The 18,222-nt window shown below is 44.8% G+C and overlaps 1 protein-coding gene across 2 annotated transcripts in view; it reads right to left on the bottom strand.

The window, feature by feature from the left end:
• The window catches only part of LOC122175320 (prosaposin), a 21,046-nt gene extending 5,312 nt beyond the window's left edge, over window positions 1-15,734 (bottom strand). The window contains exons 1-12 of one of the 2 annotated variants that reach the window (XM_042862900.1): window positions 15,628-15,734; window positions 8,415-8,548; window positions 7,171-7,245; window positions 6,363-6,488; window positions 5,918-6,112; window positions 4,882-5,025; window positions 4,264-4,320; window positions 3,731-3,739; window positions 1,970-2,083; window positions 1,184-1,279; window positions 793-979; window positions 491-642 (exon numbers count right to left, since the gene is read on the bottom strand). In XM_042862900.1, the coding sequence (XP_042718834.1) occupies window positions 491-642; window positions 793-979; window positions 1,184-1,279; window positions 1,970-2,083; window positions 3,731-3,739; window positions 4,264-4,320; window positions 4,882-5,025; window positions 5,918-6,112; window positions 6,363-6,488; window positions 7,171-7,245; window positions 8,415-8,548; window positions 15,628-15,670 (1,332 nt within the window). In that variant the 5' untranslated portion in view covers window positions 15,671-15,734. The remainder of the gene's footprint in view (window positions 1-490; window positions 643-792; window positions 980-1,183; window positions 1,280-1,969; window positions 2,084-3,730; window positions 3,740-4,263; window positions 4,321-4,881; window positions 5,026-5,917; window positions 6,113-6,362; window positions 6,489-7,170; window positions 7,246-8,414; window positions 8,549-15,627) is intronic. The other variant, XM_042862901.1, reaches the window with a different exon arrangement.
• Window positions 15,735-18,222: the final 2,488 nt, after the last annotated feature.

Here is an 18,222-nt window from a genome sequence, read left to right as displayed (position 1 = left end):
GATTGGCTCTGCAACTTCTTCCTGCTACCTGCTTGCTGCCCAAGGCCGGCCACACTGCTGCTGCTCTCCTCCCCTGCTGCTTTTGCCTCAGACCTTTGAAACGCTGTGCAGTGGGACTGCTGCTGGATCCTGGTGGTGACCATCCCCACTTTACACAATTCTCACATCTTTCCTATCTTTTCTATCGCCTTCTTTCCCTTCCCCATCTCCCTGATTAGGATTTATAATCTGGTCAGACCAACATTCGATTTGTTGTTTCTTAATCTCACACCGGGTATACAGATATTAAAAGAACTTCATCTCCCTCCTACAAATTGGAGCGAGGGAATGTCAGAGCTTGCTCTGCCTCTGTGCTCAGTAGAGAAGGAAAAATCCTAAGGATTGGGTGGCTGAACCAAATCAGTTCCAGCTGCATGTGCTGACATTTCATTTTCAGCCTTGGACTGTGCACAGAATCGCTTTTTAGCCTACCCCTATGCAGATGCTTTACCTGATCACTGACAGACTCTGGCAGGAAGTGACAGACTTTTTCCAGTAAAGCCTCAATCTCAGTTGTTGTGGCATTCTTCTCGAGTTCTTTGTCTGCATAAGCTACTACCATCTTGCAGATATCACAGAAGCCACCTGCGGGTTTCACCACAACTGAGAAAGAAAAAAAAAAACACTTAGGTAGTTCCCCCAACAGAAGAAAGGAGGCAGCACTAGGCAAAGGACGATAGCACGAATCCACAGAGGATATAATCACAGGTTAACTAGCTCATACTGCAACAATACTAAGTCCTCTTTACCAACCTGGCTGCTGCGGAAGCTTGTTGGCTGCACAGCATTTCAGCATAACACACACAGCCTCAGGATTTGTCGCTTCCAGGAGCATGTCAATCAAAGCCTGGCCATAGACCTCTATGAAGTCCTTACACTGATCTTTGACACTTGCTGGGAGCAGGTAGCAGACGACCTCCATTTCATGCACAATCTCCTCCTGGAGGACAAGGAAGCACGAGTAGCAAATAACAGACACAAACGTCCATCTGTTCAAATGTATTTGCTTCCTTTGTCCTAGCAAACGAGGAGAAAACTCTTGCTCTCATGAAGCTGAGCTTTCTTTCCCCCTCTAAACCAATAACAATACAGGCCCATTTTAGCCAAAGCCTTGGCAGGGGTACCATTTTCATCACTTACACACCTCTGTCTTGTTGCTCTCCAACAGGCCAGTCACTTCTTTCACCATCGTCTCACAGATTTCACACACAGAAAAAGTCTTCTCTTGAACTGCAGCTTTCTGAGAATATAAACATTCATACAAAACAATAAATCAACACCAGACCACATTTGACAGTACAATTCATAAAAGATCAGTCCAACAGCACTTACATTCAGGACTGGCATAGTGAGCCCTTTACCTAGCTAGCCAGTTTGAGCTAGATTCAAGAGGTCTTGCACAGCCCCAAAACCTCAAAGGTCTTTATAAAATGCTTTTTTGTATGAAAACTTATTTTGTATGATTATTTAAGACCACAGTTCTCAGGTTGCATGAGGCAGAGAGTTAAATCTAACAAAAATAAGCACTGCCATGGTGACTGGAGTCAAGGGAAACACAAAGTATTTCTTAAAACACATTAACAGAACAAAATTTACTAGAATTGAGAGCATCCTCCTGTTTGGGTCTTAAAAACACAGAGGGAGTTGAGGGAAATTATTTGGAGACTGTTTATCAGAAGTTAGCTGTATGCAAAAGAGACTGGAAAAAAAAACTCATCTCATTGCTTAACTTAAAGGCTGTGGAAAGATAATAAATACATCGGCTCCCTTCTACTTTACAGACCAGCCTCAAAAATACAGCCCAGGATTTTATATGCAGGGAGACTTGGATTATACAGCACATACAAGCATTTACTTTGTTTCACCTCGTTCATTACAGTAAAGCAAAAAAAGGTAGCAAAGCTTTTGAGTACAAAGTCATCCATCTTACCTCCACAGTTTCCATTTTCACTTCATGAACCACTTGAGCTGGCACCAGAGTCTGAAGGGGAACAGATTTCACAGAAGGACAGAATCCAACCATGGCACAAATGTCCTTTGGTTGCTGGAAAGAGAGTTGTAGTAACTTTTAGAAGTCTAGAAGATGCACCCCTTTCTATGGGGCCTGTGGGAGCACCAAGAGAACACAAGACACACCTTTATTAAAAGGCTCCAACACAACTATTGGTTTCAGGACTACTTAAGTATTGCCAAAGCATTTGGTATGGTTACAGGCAGAACAGCTACCAAACCAAATTTAGCAGCTCCCTTAAAAGAAGAGGAGGTTAGGCCACATCCACTTCAAAACCCATTTACCAAGAGCTAATATGCTATATGCAAGCCCTTCAAAGGAGTTGACTTAAGATGTACCAACACCAAAACAGGTCACCACCACCCCCTTAGATCTGCATCCATAAGCTGCTCCCCTGAAAGCCCCAAGTTGTTACAGAAAAGGTTCATTTTGCTGACAAGTTCACCCAAGAACTGGAAGAAATGCTCTGAAGAAAGGATTCCTCCTCTTTCACAAACTACCTTCTTTAAAGCATCCAGTAACATCACATTTTGAAAACAGAAACACATTCCTGTATTATTGAACATTATAAGCCTATAATGAACAAAAGTTAACCATGTTAAAAACTAAGCCTAACCCTACCCCTTTTTTTTTTTCCAAAGTATATGCAATTCTACATTCAAAGCGTTCTTCTCACAGCCATAAGAGCATAAGACAAAGCCATTAAAAAGGCTTTCTAGTGTCTCAGATGTCAAAGACATTACTAAATGCAGAAACAGATCCCAAACATGAGGCAAATACACTGCTGTAAGGAGGTCATGCTGTACCTACACAAGGTGAGAAAGGCTTTTCAGAGAATCATGCAAAACTTGAGTTTCCCCTCCCTTTGAGTCTATTTAAGATTTTTTTAAAAGTTACCTTTAGTCCTACAGATAACTAGAAGGTCATACCCACCCAATGAGCCAAGTCATCAAGCTTATTACAGCAGAGGCTTACTCAACATCACGCCATAACCTCATGCACAGGCAAAAGCAGTATCTCAGACTTACAGCGATGCTTCAGGCTACTCCAGACAGTACCTTTAAGTCAAGCCCTTTGATTCATGCGTCGTTATAAGCATTTCCTTAACATTAATGTTAAAACAACATCCACACGCACAGTGTTCTCTCTCAAAGAGATGACAGACACAAGGTCTCCCAGGAGCAGTTAAATTGAAAGCCCAAACAGCTCTAAGAAGCAGAAGCCTAAAGGCCTCCTGCACCTTTCCCTTCGATTTGTGTATTCGGAGCATCTAATATGATAGGTCACAAAGAGAACACAAAGGTGACCCAAAGATAGCCAAACTCAAGCCCTTTTGAGCCCAAACATTACACCAGAAGCTAACAAGAGCCGCTGGCTCTCTCTTCCCACTTCTATCTCATATGAAAGTGAGCACATCATCTGCTCTACCAGCCAAAGCATAACCAAGTTGATATCTTGGTACTACAGACTGGTATGCAGAGCTGGAAGACAGACCAATCAATTGGTGAAAGACTGAAGTCTTTCCCTGCTGTCATCACATAAGCATCCCTTGTATCTGTCAAAACTGAGTGCACTCACACCACATACACAGCTAATAGAGCAAGAAGTGAACTACCAGCCCTTTAAGAGTAGCAAGTGGACTACAAGCAGGCTACCACCACAGGCAAGTTATTCACCTACCTGATCTTTCTGTTGACAAAGAAAATGGGAGACAGAAGAAGATAGGAGAAATTAAAGATAACAGTTAAGAAAAAAAATTGTCAAGCATTTAAACTGCATACTCTTTCCACAAAGAAAATGGAGGGTGACAGTGCACAACCCCCAAGATACACTTATCTCCAGCACTTACTTGAATCAATTTTGCAATGCTAACTGTGACAGAGACATTATTTGTATACAGTATTTGAGGGGAAAAGTGGTATAAGTACAGGACTGAGATAGTCATGCATAATGTACATAAAGCATCTTCCTCTGTATCTCTGGCGTGCCTTCTGCACTACTGAAGCAGTTGCGGAAGAAGAGGAAAGGGCTGAAGCAAACTGGGAGTGAGGTTATTATCCAATTAAATGCCAAATTCCAAGTGTTACTACCAACACTTACAGAGCAGACTCTACCCACCTCTACTACAAAAAGCATTTCCTGTTTCCAAATAAGCTAGCTACACATAGCAGAAAAATGAACTGAGATCAAATATCACATTTTACTGATCTTACCATGTGCATCATCATCTGGATGGCCAAGTCAGAATATTCAGAGATATAGCTCTTGCACTGCAGGAAGTGAGAAAAGAAAGCCTTGCTGTCATTCTCAGGGCACTTAAGCTACAGGGCTAACCTAAAATTTTCTAATACTTCCTAAAGCATTAATTTACCTGCTCTACTTGACACCTACACTGTTATCTTTCACAGCTTGTCCCAAGCATAAGATGGCATTTCAGGTTACACAATCATTGCCCACATACCTGCTTATCTAATGAGTCCTTCCATGCCTCCCAGGGAAAAAGCACCCCTCTGTACTTCTCTGACCCCATTACACTCACAGATGATTTTTATGAAACGCATCTTTAAAGCCTCTCAGTCATCTTGAGCCTCTTTCTGTCCCCTCCACTCCCATTAACCCCCCTCCCCCCCCCCCCCCCTCCCACCACCACTGCTACTTACTGGACCAAAAAGCTGATACTTCAGTGTTGTCACTGTTATACAGCATAACATGCACCCAATGTCACACATGCTCCTTGGTTATATTATAGAATAACGGAGGAGGCTAAGGCACCGATCAAATGTTTTATGTTTACATTGAGAAACAATTTTTTAAACAGAAGGATAACTTACCATATCAGACATTCCAGGTCCAAGGCGGTCACATTCCTCCTCGGCATGAGCAACTAAGGACTTCACAAAAGTTGCATTTGTCCTCACAGCCTCCTGAACATCAGTAACCAGCCGAATGCAGTCCTGGCATACATCCTCAGTTCCCTGGACCAAGAGTGAAAAGAAGTTGACACATCCTCACATCACCATTGAATCTTCTCAAGTGTGGTACTAAGCTTTAATAGTTATTTTAAGCTATATATAAACCTTAATTAATACCATACAGAATACTTAAAAGCCCAACCTCACATGAAAAGACACATTCCTGTCAGTATGTACACCAGCCACTAGATGGAGATGAGGTACACACAGCTCTGAAACTCGATATAACAGCTGAGATATCCATCACCAGAACCTCTTGGTTTTGTTACTAGATGACAGGGGGAAGGTTTCTAAATTTGGCATAGATCTCCCTCCTCCACCCACAAGAGCAGGTTTTACATCCACCCAGCTGTTCAGTGCCCCTATCTAAGTTCATTATCAGACTCAGCCTCTACTCCCAAGTTCATAATCTCATCTACAACGCTCTGTCAGCTATTCATTCTCTTCTGATTCAGTCTGTCACCTCCAGATTCAGAGACAAACACTTTCTCTGAAGGGCACAGCCAGGAGACTAATCAGAACGTGGGGGAATCTCTCTTCTTCCTTTGAACACTTTCTTGGAAGAAATGATTTCAAGTAAGACCTGTCTGACTACTATCCTGGTCCTGGATAGGAAAAGTCCAGCACAAGACTTAATTGCTTAGACTGCAGTTATTAATCCAAGCCAATACAGATGGTCCATAGTGGCTGCAGCTATTAGCTTACTCAGCTTTAAATCCACAAGGAAGAAAAGATAGCTGTACAGGTATATGCAGAAGCACAAAATGCACTAGGAGACTTCGCTCAGGTGAAGAACATCTATGCCCAGGATGAACATCCCTTACAAAGAATCACCAATGAATTCTCACACAAACTGACACTTTTCCTTCACAGTGTAGTAGCACTGAACCCTTACCTTAGACTTCTGCTTGGGTTTGTCTTGAGGGTAAAGGAGAAGAGGCACATTAGCCATGAATGGAGATGTCAGTTCAGAGAAGTCCAGCTCTGGTATCTTATTGGACTGAAGCTGCTTCTGAAGTTTCATTGCTGCAAGATGCTTCTGAAGGGACTGGCACAGTGAGAGGGCACTACACACAACTTCAGGTTTATCCTGGGGGAGATAAGATAGGTACATAAAGCACTGGAATGACTGCACTGTTACATGATGTTCAGAGAAGACAGCTGTTCTGCTGAAGCAGGAAAACAGTTCCCAGTAAGGAAGTTGTCTTCAAATGTAAAGAAGTGCAACACAAGTAACCCATACAGAATCAAAGGACCATATGCATCATCCTGTATGGAAAACTCAAACATGAACAACAGCAGTTTTCAATTCAAACAGTTACAGACTGTTGTTTACTTACAAATTCTTCTTTGATCATGTCCATGATAACTGGTAGGTAGGAGTCCACAATTTCTTTGCACTCAGAGGCCAGGCCTTGGTCAGGAAGAAACTCGCATGTCTTTTCCAAGTAAGAGCGAATCTCATCCTAATAAAAGATAAGGCAAGCCATAGATTATCTAAACCTACATATCAAAAGCTCTTTCCACTCCCAAAATGCAATTTATGAGGCCTAAAGACGGCCCTTGGACTCAGGTAGATCTAGGCAGCCAGTAAGCCAAATTAGAATAAGATTTTACATTACAGCTTCTTGCCCAGTCTTGGACCTTCAATGAAACCCTACCAAAGAGAAAACATGAAATACATCCTACAAGGCCCATACAACATGCCCTTATTACCACAAGCCATTTACACTAAATAGGAAGTGAAATTACAAGCTAGCACGACAGTGATCTTTTCCTCACAAGTTCTCCGAGTTCATGAAAGCTAAAGGGAAGCGGTCACATAGCCAAAATAAAGCCCACTTCACTTGCTTTCCTCATCCACTTCTACATTATCACACCCTTCAAGATTAATGGCCCACTAACACAAGAACAATTCTATCTATAGACAATCAGGGATGTGTTAGGGAAGGCTCTAGGATTTGCTAATCTCTAAACCAGAAAAAATGGTTTAAAAGCCATATTCTGTGTAATCCATCCCCTTTCAACACTTGCTGTTCATATTGGGAAAAATTCTTGCAGAATATTCTTATACCCCTTCACCTTGAGACTTTATTATGACAAAGAAATGAACAAGTGCCTTGGAGCAAGGAGAAGAGCTCAGCTTACCTCTGTGCCATTGTCCTTCAAAACCTTGCCAACCACTGTTACAAGTTCCTTGCATAAATCACAGGGGATGCTGTTCTAGGGAGAGAAGAATAAGAGTTAACTGGAGACAGAATTAAGTGCCTGTAAATGCAGTTTGCAAATATGAATGCAAAGAATGAGCACCACATCCATATTTTAAATTAAAGAAGAGGTATTGGCTGGAACTAAGGTGGAAGCAGAGACACTTCAAAACAGAGCAAGGCCATTCTGAGCATGTCCAACACCAGTTTCTTCAGTTCTGAAGAAGCAGGTTTGTCATCACTATTACCTCACCTAGTCCCAGCACATTTGAAAGGTAAAGTATGTTGACCTGAGATGTCATCTCCTGAACCTGTTTTACCTTTCTATTTGAAAAGTCTAAATTTCCAAAGATCAGGGACAAAAATAATTTTTAATCAGATTCACATTAATTATTTTGTGTCAAGTAAACTTGGAACAGAGTAGAGAATACAAACTTGCAGTCTAAAGATAGAGCAAAACACAAATGCATAAGAAATTACTTAAGTTCACACATACTAGAAGCATAGGAACTTTTAAGGCAGGTTCATTCATTTTAATTACACTTAACCATTCTAACATTCCTCCTTTCCCTACTTTTTCACAAGCTGAAACACATTTAGGCACACATGTAGGCAAAGTGGGTTGGATGTACCTGTGTACAAATGGCCTTTGCCTTAGAAAGCTGTGAAACAACACCACAAGCTACAGCTGTATCCATTAAAGCAGCACTCACATTTAGCACCAGTTTAAAAGCCATACTACGTATAACAACTGTACACTTATTTACTGTCAGGGCTTTCCTGATTTAGCACAAGCTGTATCTTCTGTGGAACATCATACTGTGAGAAAGACCCAAGCAATCACACAGCTGTTATTTTTTAAACTAAACCTACCAGCTTGGTGTGGCTCAGAATAAAAAGGGCCCTATGAATTATGAATCGCCTTACTGAAGAGGATCAAGTCTGAAACCCACTAGCTCCGTTCCACGTGCTGCACTGTGCAACAGGTCACATGAGAAGTCAGCAGACAAGTTGCGCAAGGCCACAAAATGGAAAGCAACCCTTATCTGGCACCCAAATTAACTCACAGCAACCACGGTGCGGTCTGATGTAGCACTTAACTGCAATCAGACCTGAAAATCTTCAGCATATGGAAACCAGCTACCCAAACTACCCTGGGCAGGCACCCCAGCAGTTGATACTTACTACAGTAGGCTTGCTCCAGACATTCTGCTGGCAGTGTTTCACCGCTCCACACTGCGACGCTGTGCGAAGACTCTGACACCAGACTTCTGGACCCTTCACACAGTCCTTCTGCCACAAAACAGGGCTGGCCACAGCTGCCAAGAGAGAATCGTGCTTTCACAGTTGCACATTAGAATGATTTCCACTTCAGCGTAAACAGTTCAGTGCTGCACTGTGTAATTATGCCCTTTCCATTACGCCACTTCAGTTTACTAATACTTTTAAGCAGATTTCAATCCAGTAATTTCTATTCTGAGATGTCAGGATGAGTCCCAAACACCAACAGCACAGCCAACTCTAGGAAAGCAGCTGATCTTCAGGCAGCTCCCCTAAAGACACGTAAGAGACCTGGACTATTAGTAATAAGGCAAGATCATCAAGCTCACTTCCTAGCTAATTTTAAGTATTTTAATTGTTTACTATGCTGGTTTGCAAATGCCACTGGAGCAGACACTCAGCTTCACCCAGTTTTCTCAACCCACCTTGCCTGTAGGTCAGCTCAATCTTCCAGGCTGCAGTAACCAATGAAGAAACAGCTCCTGAAATCCCACAGCAGGCACACTCCTATGGAACCAGCCATGGTTACCCTAAAGGGCACTGCTGTCATTTTTTGTAGGGCTGTTAGAAGCCTGTTCAAACCTATCAGCTGGATAGGTGCTATTCAGGAGCCATTATTTCTACATCAGTGCTGTTTACACATCACAAAATGCTGTAAAATTACATTGACCACTAAGAAGCACAAATTAAGCTACAAAGCTTCTAGTGAGGTTATGACAAGCAAATAATCACGTTTCTGCTTCTCACATCTCAGTTCTGAGCAATTAGAGGATCAGGTTCACAGCTGAGTTACCAACACATCTGCTAGGTACATAGCCAGCACACATCAAGTAGAGCCAAATACACAGTGCTTTATGGGTGACAGTCCACAGCCTTTTCAGCTGTTCCTCTCTAAAGCCTGTTTACACTGGATTTCACAGAGGAGTGACCCATTTACTTTAAGAAAAATGTGCCTGGCGTACTTAAAACCTCTACACAAGAGCAAGAAGTTTGCCACGCTCTCCCCCCAGGAAAAGGCTAAGATTGCACATCATTTTTCAGCAAAACTGCACCCTAGGACTGCTTGTAAGACTTCTGAACTTGTAAAAGTGGGTGGTCAGCCAAATGCTCACAGAGGGCCTGTTGTAACACACAGCACACTCTCCACGCACCATCCATCTGGAATCACCAGCAAGAGTTTAGTTTCAAAGTCAGACTGGAAAGTCAAATAGCTGTCAGCTCTTGGCTGGAGGACAAGCAGCAAGGCCAAGGAAAGCAATTCATCCCTTTCAGATACAGGTTAGTGAACAGTGGGAAGAAGCTCTGCAAGGAAGAGTAAAGCCTGGCTAAAATCAAACACGACCTTGACTTTAAACAGAGGAACTAAGGACTTTAAACTATTTACTTGTAAAGAATTAGCCTATGCCTTTTGTTCTGTACTTCAAAAGAAAATTACCCCCTTACCCCTGTTTGAAACATACTGCAAAGCTACAAAACTAAACTGAAATACTATCTACAAGAGTTATAAAAAGCAGTTTCTCAAACTCTCAATCTAATAGCCCGTTCAAAGCCCAAACCCAGGCAATCCCACAGCAACTCGTTCTGGTTCAATCCAGCTCTTAACCAACTTCCAATTTTTGTTTGGCTTTCTATTTTAATGTGCCTATCACACTGCAGGATCCATACCAGCTCCAGGACAGAAGAAATACCACACCACCACTATTTAAAGCCTTCCCTCCTGCAGCAAGACAGTATGCCAGCAGACCTACATGGCTCTTCCAGATTCAGAAAACAGATGGAAGTCTTTTAACACTCCCACAACTTTTGCTTTTAGCTTGTTCTCGTATCTCTGAGCTAGCATTTTTCTTCCCCTCATATATTCACAACCAAAGCAAATGTTCCAGTCTGTGTGCTAGCTCCCAACAGAACAGTTTCCTTGCCTTCTCCCCCAACAGCCTCTGCACTGACACCTGATGCCTGCAGCAACCCAGGAGAAAACAAAGCACAGTCAGTTACCTTACACAACTCCTAATGCTTGCTGGATAAACTCAATGGGATTACCTTCTTAGTTATCTCTGGCATCCCTTTATTTTACACATTGTTCTTCATCTACTTGAGGTCACCCATTTTTAAATAGATGTCTCCTTTCTCTGTAGACTAGCTGCCATGCCCATCCAACCCTGCCCCCCACTTCCATTAAGTTGTTACATGCCACTGTTTTTAGAGCACCACACAAGCTTATCTGTGAAGGCCAGGGTGCTTCAGAAATCATCCCCTTCACTGGTTCCTCCCTTTTCCAGCTGGCTTCTTCCAATTTAGAAGGCAAATGGCCACTGCGCAACTAAATTAAACAATTAGAGAAAATTGAAGGGGAAGGAGAAGGGGGAGGTGAAAATGCAGCCCCCATACCAAATTAAGGGGCTTTCACTTGTAAAAGACTTGAGCTTTCAGGCCTGCAGCCAAGCTGACAGTCTGCAGGCACCCCAGGACCGCTGCAGCTTCTCCATCCCAAAGATGAGAGCTTCATACGCATGCTGACCTCTCTGATGCTCATTCCTGACAAACAACAGAAGCTGTCTCCCAGAAACAGCGTTGCCTCAGAAACACAGCCTGAAGCCCAACAACGTACCAAGACTCTCCAAAAGCTGAAAAGCAGCAGCAATCCTTTCTTGAAGGCTCAGGTCAGTAACCTAACTCCGCTAGAATATCACTAACACAGTCCAAAAAGCAGCAGTTACTGTACCTCACATGGGGCCTGCCAAGGAGCTCACACAAAAGCCAGTTTAAGGACTGGGAAGCTACAGGGAAACTTGTACCCTGCTCGCACAAAGGTACTGCCCTACTTACTTCAATGAGACACTTTTTCAGATCGGCGTGTGCCAACTATCGCAGCTCTCCTCAGTGCTAGTATCTGTGATGGGACAAACTAACAAAGAGGTGAGTCAAGTACAGGCAATAACCCTCTCAGACATCACTGCCTTTTCCTTTTGACAAATTTACAGAATACTGAAGTACAGTTGAGTTCTTCACTCCTGTTAAACAAACAGGAATCCAGAAGGAAGCTTACGATGCCTGCATTACCATTCTGCAAGGGCAGCTACTGGAAAAATGGTGAGATAAATACATACTGACAATAACCTTCCCTTCCTTCAAGTATGTGTTATATTTCTTTCACTGAGAACCAGCCTGAATTACTCTGAGATGCACAGAAAAAGGTCCTAAACAATCTTCTCCAAAGCTGCACTGAATCTACTAATGAGACTTTCGTGACTGCTCTTACAAGTTAACACGTTATATAAGCTTCTGTGCAGAGATTCTCTATGGGCCAGGCTAGAGTTCCTAGAGAGCCAGGGATAAGCTAGGAAACTATCAGTAACTCAGCTTGAAGATTCAAGCTGCCTCCAAACCAGACTGCTAGGAGAAGTACAGCGTAAGCAGCATTTCCACGGACAAATTAACCTGCAACTGGTAAGAAAAGAGTTGAGTCATCATTTACCTTGACGCCCCAAGGTCATATGTGGAAAATAATTTGGGGGAGTTCTACCAACTCTTACACCTTGCTGCCAATCTGATTTGCTCCTAGTACGTTAACAGGGAGATGTGCCAGGCTACCCCCCTTGGCAATGCTTAAATAAAAGAGACTTCTATCATCCAGAAATGCCTAAAGACCAAGGGAACGCACCCATCTCTCCACTGTGTGTGTGGTTGTTAACTACATTTACTCCATTTCTCTTGGGAACTGCAAGAACAAAGTGCGTTCAAGCTCAAGTCAAGTGGGATCAACCTCTCTTAGTCAAATCTTACAAAGTGTCAACAAGTCAAGGAATGACCCCAACAGGGAGTCATTGGAAGGGTTAGGTGCTCCACAGCTCTTTAGACAGTCAGTGAGTTTAAGGAACGTTTCACAAGTTGTAACCACATCCCACACTTATAACTCATGCCAAAGGCGTGCTTTGCTTCTGGATTAATGAGGCAGTCAAGTGACCACAGTACTTGAGAGAGCATGGACAAATTTGCAGGTGGAACACGAAACATGGTTAGGTGTTATCAGTTCTCCAGATGTTCCTTAGTATCACAGTCTTCCAGGCCAGCATCTACAGAACCAATAGCAAGCCTAAAATACCAGGAACTCCAGCAATCCACCAGAAACAAGTCTTGAGTTCAAGGCAGGATTGGGTTTTTCCTCAGGGTAGGGAGTGCCCTCCCACTTCGGCAGCTGTAAAACACCATTGTAGCTCAGGCACTCCCTTGCTTCTAGCACCAAAAAAGCAAACATGGTAGGAGGAGCAGTTTCTGTCCATACAGGCAATCACGACAAAGTTAAAGATAACAGAGAACGCCATCAGCCAAGACAGTACAATTAGCTTTACCATTCCAATAAATTGTCAGTGTTCCTTTACAGCTGTAGGAGACAACAGGTTGCAGAGTAAACATGCAACTTCTGCCTGCAATTTTCTTAAGACAGAAGCTAGGAAAGATACTTGGATGTTCAAGAGCATCTGGCAGTCATCAAGGCAAAGCTGTCCCAGCCAGAACACCAGGATATTCTCATGAGATTATGGGAAACAGTTTTCCCTGCAGCAGTATTTTTTTTACTGTATAAATACATCTGAAGTTTTTAACATACATACCTTATCTCCCTTCCTTCTGTTTTGCTCTGGGGTTCCCTGGGTTGGGAAAAAGGGGATTTCAGGCAAGTTTCTGCAGAAATTCTGTACTGAGGACTTCCCTTTCACTAGGTAAGCATAGTCACACCACCTCCTAACTACAGCTAGAACCACACCTAGCAGAGAGAAGCCAAAGTTCTTGGTCACAGGTTACCCTACAGTCCTGGCATAGGGCAGCTGAAGCCCAGAAACGTCCAAGACTTCAGAAAACAGAAGGGCATCTGTAAGAAAATCTCTCTATATACAAACTTTTACAGGAGTACAAAGTCTAGAAAACAGGGAAAACAAGTGTAAGCCTCTTCAGTAACACTACTGCTATCTGAAACTAAACATTGCTCTGTGACCCAATACACAAACATCCCCTCAAAAACACACGCACACACTTCAAGGACCAGAGAAGTATCCCTTTCAGCCTGCAGCCTTAGCAGCAGATTCACTGCAGACAAAAACTGCTACATGAGCAGAGCCCAACCTCCCACAGCCCCAGGTGACATCACCATCACCTGACAGAAATGCTTCCAGCTTTGCTGACAAGCTTCCATTCTGCCTTATTTTCCACTCCCTATGACGTCTCAGCTTTTAGAGACTCCCAGAACCGCTGCGTTTATAGCACTTATAGCTATAGGACATTTATAGGACTTATAGCACAAATTGAGGTCATCAGATGGACAAATTTCTGCAGAAGCACGCATTTATTTCACTTGGAGTAGCTGTGAATATGCAGAACAGCTTGTTCAGCTCCTCCAGAGGCAAACAAGAGTGCCTACTTCTATTTCTGCCTCTTCTGCAAACAGCAGGGACACTGATCGTCCAAGGCCAGGTTCACACGCAAGTCACATGATTACAGCAGCACAGCCTGGTTACATGACAGCCCTCTGATACCTCGCACCCACAGCACTCCCCACCAGTCATCCCACAAAACAGAGAGAACATGTGTTTTACAACAAGGCACCTTCATCATTTGGCCGATTTCATCTACAGCACAGAGCAAAGTGCTGCTTCAATTGCCTGCTCAAACTTTTAACTTCCTACTCCCAATTTAGATTGTACCAGGTTTTACATATACGTGAACTTAAAAGGATTTATGTATGTATTTTAAGAGAAACTAATCTCTAACAGCAATAACCAAAGAGCGTAGGAAAACATCAACCTTTACACCTAGCTTTAATTCCTGAGAGCCTCCCCAGGGAAGATGCACAGGAGCAGTCGTAAATAGGTCAACCAAAAACCCCGATGGCCTACCAGCCATGCTGTAAGCCTGCCAAGTAACTCCATTAGGATACAGCAAGGGTAGGGAGATTTTTATATGGCTAATTACCTAACTCGTTGCATAAAATTGGCCTTCTAGGTTGTCACAGCCAAGATGTCAGAAAAAAATCTTTACAGTGCTCTTGTAGGTGAGTCAATTAGCAATCATAGCAGCACTTCAATGAAAAGAGATGTGTTTATTTCTGTTAAAACAGTGACTTCCTACAGAAAAACAGGCCTAACAAGTCCTCTGCTGTGCCTACCTGCATTCACATGCCTTTAAGAAGCAGACCAGGTTAACTCTCATTGCTAAACTGGTTTCTCATTACAATTTCCCTAAATACGCTAACAGCAACCTTGGCTGAACACTTTCAAGGCTTTCCACTTTTAAAGCATGGGGAAAAACGATTGTGGTGATTCAAGAACAGCCCCACTAAAATGGGACTGAGTGGCAGGTAACCCAGCACAGAGCCAACCGAGTTAAACCATCCAGAAGATAAACAAGCAGAGTGAGACAGCAACATTGGCTTTCTTGCCCGTTTTCCACCAAATCACGCACACAAGGAAGGGCAATACCTGCTTACTGTTAGGTATAACAGCAGCACACAGTTGTGCAATCTCTCTTCGGCACGGTTTACTGCAGCCTGTCAGCACGGTACTGCTATAGCTTTTAATGAGCTGGTCAAATGCGACAAGTTAAACTCAGAAGCAAGCAGGCAGGCAGCACGTTTCAACCTACCTTAAAGGAAAACCTGCCAAAAAAACCCAAACAAACAAAACGAGCGAATCGGGGCAGTGCTGTAACAGACCTTCACCCCGTGGATTCCCTGCAGAACCACGGATCACGCCCCTCCGCTCCCAAATGCATCACCGCCTGCCTCCAGCCAGGCACCGAACACACGCACTGACCTCCAGCCCAGCGCTGGACAGGCCGCTCCGTTCTCAGCCCCGCAACAGGCTCGGCAGCGGGCCCTTCCCTTTCTCGCAGGAGACCCCAGAGGGCTATCTGAAAGAGCATTAACGCTGACCTACCCCCGAAGGGATGAAGATAAGCCCCCGCCGAAGGCCGCTCCCCCGGGACCCCCTCCGTGCCCGCGCCGCGCCACTACCCGGGGCCGCGTCCCCCTGCCTCCCACACGGCGCGGCCCGCAACCTCCCGAGTCAGCGCAAGGAGGGCCCCGGGAGGTGCTAGCCCGTACACACGCCGAGGAAGAGCTGCTTACCGGCCGCCAGGAGGCCGAGGAAGGTCAGCAGCCGTCGCGCCATGGTCCTGCGCCCGCCTGCAATGCGGCGCTCGCGCCCCCGCCCCTATATCAAGGCTGCGTCTGCACACAGTGCGCATGCGCGGCGCCTCCCCCTCCCCCCCGGCACCGCTCCCGTGCCTCGCCCCCCGGCCCCGGCCTCCGCCGCCGCGCATGCTCTGTGCGCAGCGCCGCCTGACGGGGCGCGAAATGGCGGCGGACCGGTGGGAGTTGGGTATGCGTACCCAGGGCCGGGAGGGAGGTGGGGGCACTCACTGTTCTCACAGGGCCCGTAAGCCGCCTTCTCCCTCTCCGCTCAACACACAGCCCAAATAACATTAAGTCACGACCAGCAGAACCTATGTTGACTTGATCACAAAATCATAGGAACGACCTACAAGGTAGCTAGTCCAACCGTCCTCCCATCACCACTGCTACCCACTGCTACCACAAGCACTAACCCGTATCTCGCAGCTCCTCATCCAGGCGCCTCTTGAACACTGCCAGGGACGGCAACTCCACCACCTCCCTGGGCAGCCATTCCAGTGCCTGACCTCTGAGAGAAAAACTTCTTCCTTATGTCTAACCTAAACCTCCTCTGGTACAACTTGTGGCCATCTCCTCAGGTCCTATTTGTTTCCTGGGAGAAGAAGCCAAAACCCTCCTCATCACAATCTCCCATGCTTTGGAATCTCATTTCTTGCACTTACCAGGCAACTGGAGGAGCAGGCACTGCAGTGAAACTGCCTTCCACAAAGCCTGACCACCAGCCAGGACTGTACAGGTCCTTCACACAGTTCTGGCCCTTTTTCTGCCTCCCTTCATGAAGATGAGAACGTTGCACTGCATCACCTGTCCCCACCAGAACAAAATGGTCTCCTTTCACCCCACAGCACCATTCTCACCCATGCTTTGGAGAACAGAAAGCTCACTCTGCAGTTAGGATTCGTGCAAGCTCTCCCTGATCTCAGCAGACATGCTGCATCTTTTAATCAGCTCTTACAGATGTGGATCTACACACACACAGTGGTCCTGTGTTTGGTACTGACACATTCATTTCTCAAGGAACAGACTCACTGACAACACTTCAGGTTTATTTGCATTTTAAGGTTAGGAGGAAGTGGATCTTTTGTACCGATTCACTATGAAAGCCTATATCTAAATAAGAGTAAGGCACACTTCTCTTACACAGACCTTTCTCAAGTCAAAAGGCAAGTTGGGGCAGCCAAGTTGCAAGAAGACACAGAGACACAGAGCATTCCACAATCGCACCCAGAGGCCATAAGGACTATGCTTGCCCACTGCCGTGCGCAGTAGGACTGAGATCATTCTCAAACTCAAGTCAGATGGACAGGCCCAGCCAGCCAGCAGTGTTGGCCAGACTAAGCAAACAACCTTTACTCTGGTCCCAAAGCCATTTTGCTTAGACAGAGCTTAACATGCCTCTCTTATCTCTCATGTGCACACAAACTGTTGACAAGGCACCTTGTCTTTCTAAGCCAAGTCAGCTACTAGCTCAGGAGCACAAAAAAACAGCTTGGTGAGGAATATTTAGAAGTGGGGGGAGGGGGGCTCAAATAGGACTATTTGGAAAATGAGCACTGTTTCAGCAGGTACAGTAGTTTCCCATTGGGAACTGAAGGCCAGGGATGGAGGACAAAGATGGAGCTTTCTGGTGCCACTTCCAGTTTATTTGCATTATAGGCACCAGGACAGGCACTGTCAGCTTAAGTTCCCTGGGGTTTTGCCAATTCTAGATATTTGGGGACTTTTTTTTTTTTTTTTTTACATGCACGACTGCCACCTTCCTAACTGACACTATGATATATATAGCTTTCCCCATTTTAACAAATCACCTAGTAGTTTTCTCACTTAAAATGGGATTAAAGAAAATTAAATGGCACCAAGAGATCAAGCGCTGGCCATCTGCCATGGCTGATGAGGCTATTTACAAGAGGAAGCCCCAAAGATCAGGTAGTCCTATTGAGACCAGGTGTAGCTCACAGCTGTGAGGAACCAAGGCATGCAGGGAGACCTCATCCTGACAGCAGGAGCCACACTTGTGCACCATCTACCTAGCACTTTCTGAAACAGAGAGGGACCTTCTGTTGGACAGACAGCTTGTTGGGACAATGCCTACAAGATACAAGCGTTCCTTCTCACAGCTCTACAGTTTCCTTGTTCAAAAGCCTGTTCAATTCAGTGATCCAGAACTACAGCTGTTGTTTAATAATAAATAAATAAATAAAGTCGTGGACTGGTTACCCAAGAACTTGTTTTCAGCCCCACTTTGAGAAGCACAGAGAAAGTGAGTAGGAAGAGCCTTGGGATGGGAAGCTGCCAGAGCAGGGACTCTCCTGCAGCAAACCCATGACTCATGCTCAGAGGCTGGCAGCCAGCAATGCTGCTCCACCAGCAACCAGTCCAACTGGGCTGGCACCAGGGCCCAGCCAGCTCCGGGAAGCCTGATGCTTGGTTATGTCAAGCCTACGGCGCACAAATTCCTCCCAGGGCCACCTCCACCTCCTCACTGTATTCCCCACTTTGCGCAAGTGGCACACACACGAGCCGTCTGTG

Source organism: Lagopus leucura, unplaced genomic scaffold (assembly GCF_019238085.1).
Source record: "Lagopus leucura isolate 7727_CA_CO unplaced genomic scaffold, USGS_WTPT01 Super-Scaffold_739, whole genome shotgun sequence".
NCBI classification, from domain to species: domain Eukaryota; kingdom Metazoa; phylum Chordata; class Aves; order Galliformes; family Phasianidae; genus Lagopus; species Lagopus leucura.
Note: the sequence above shows the minus strand (reverse complement) of the source record. Positions and strands in the feature narration are given on the sequence as shown.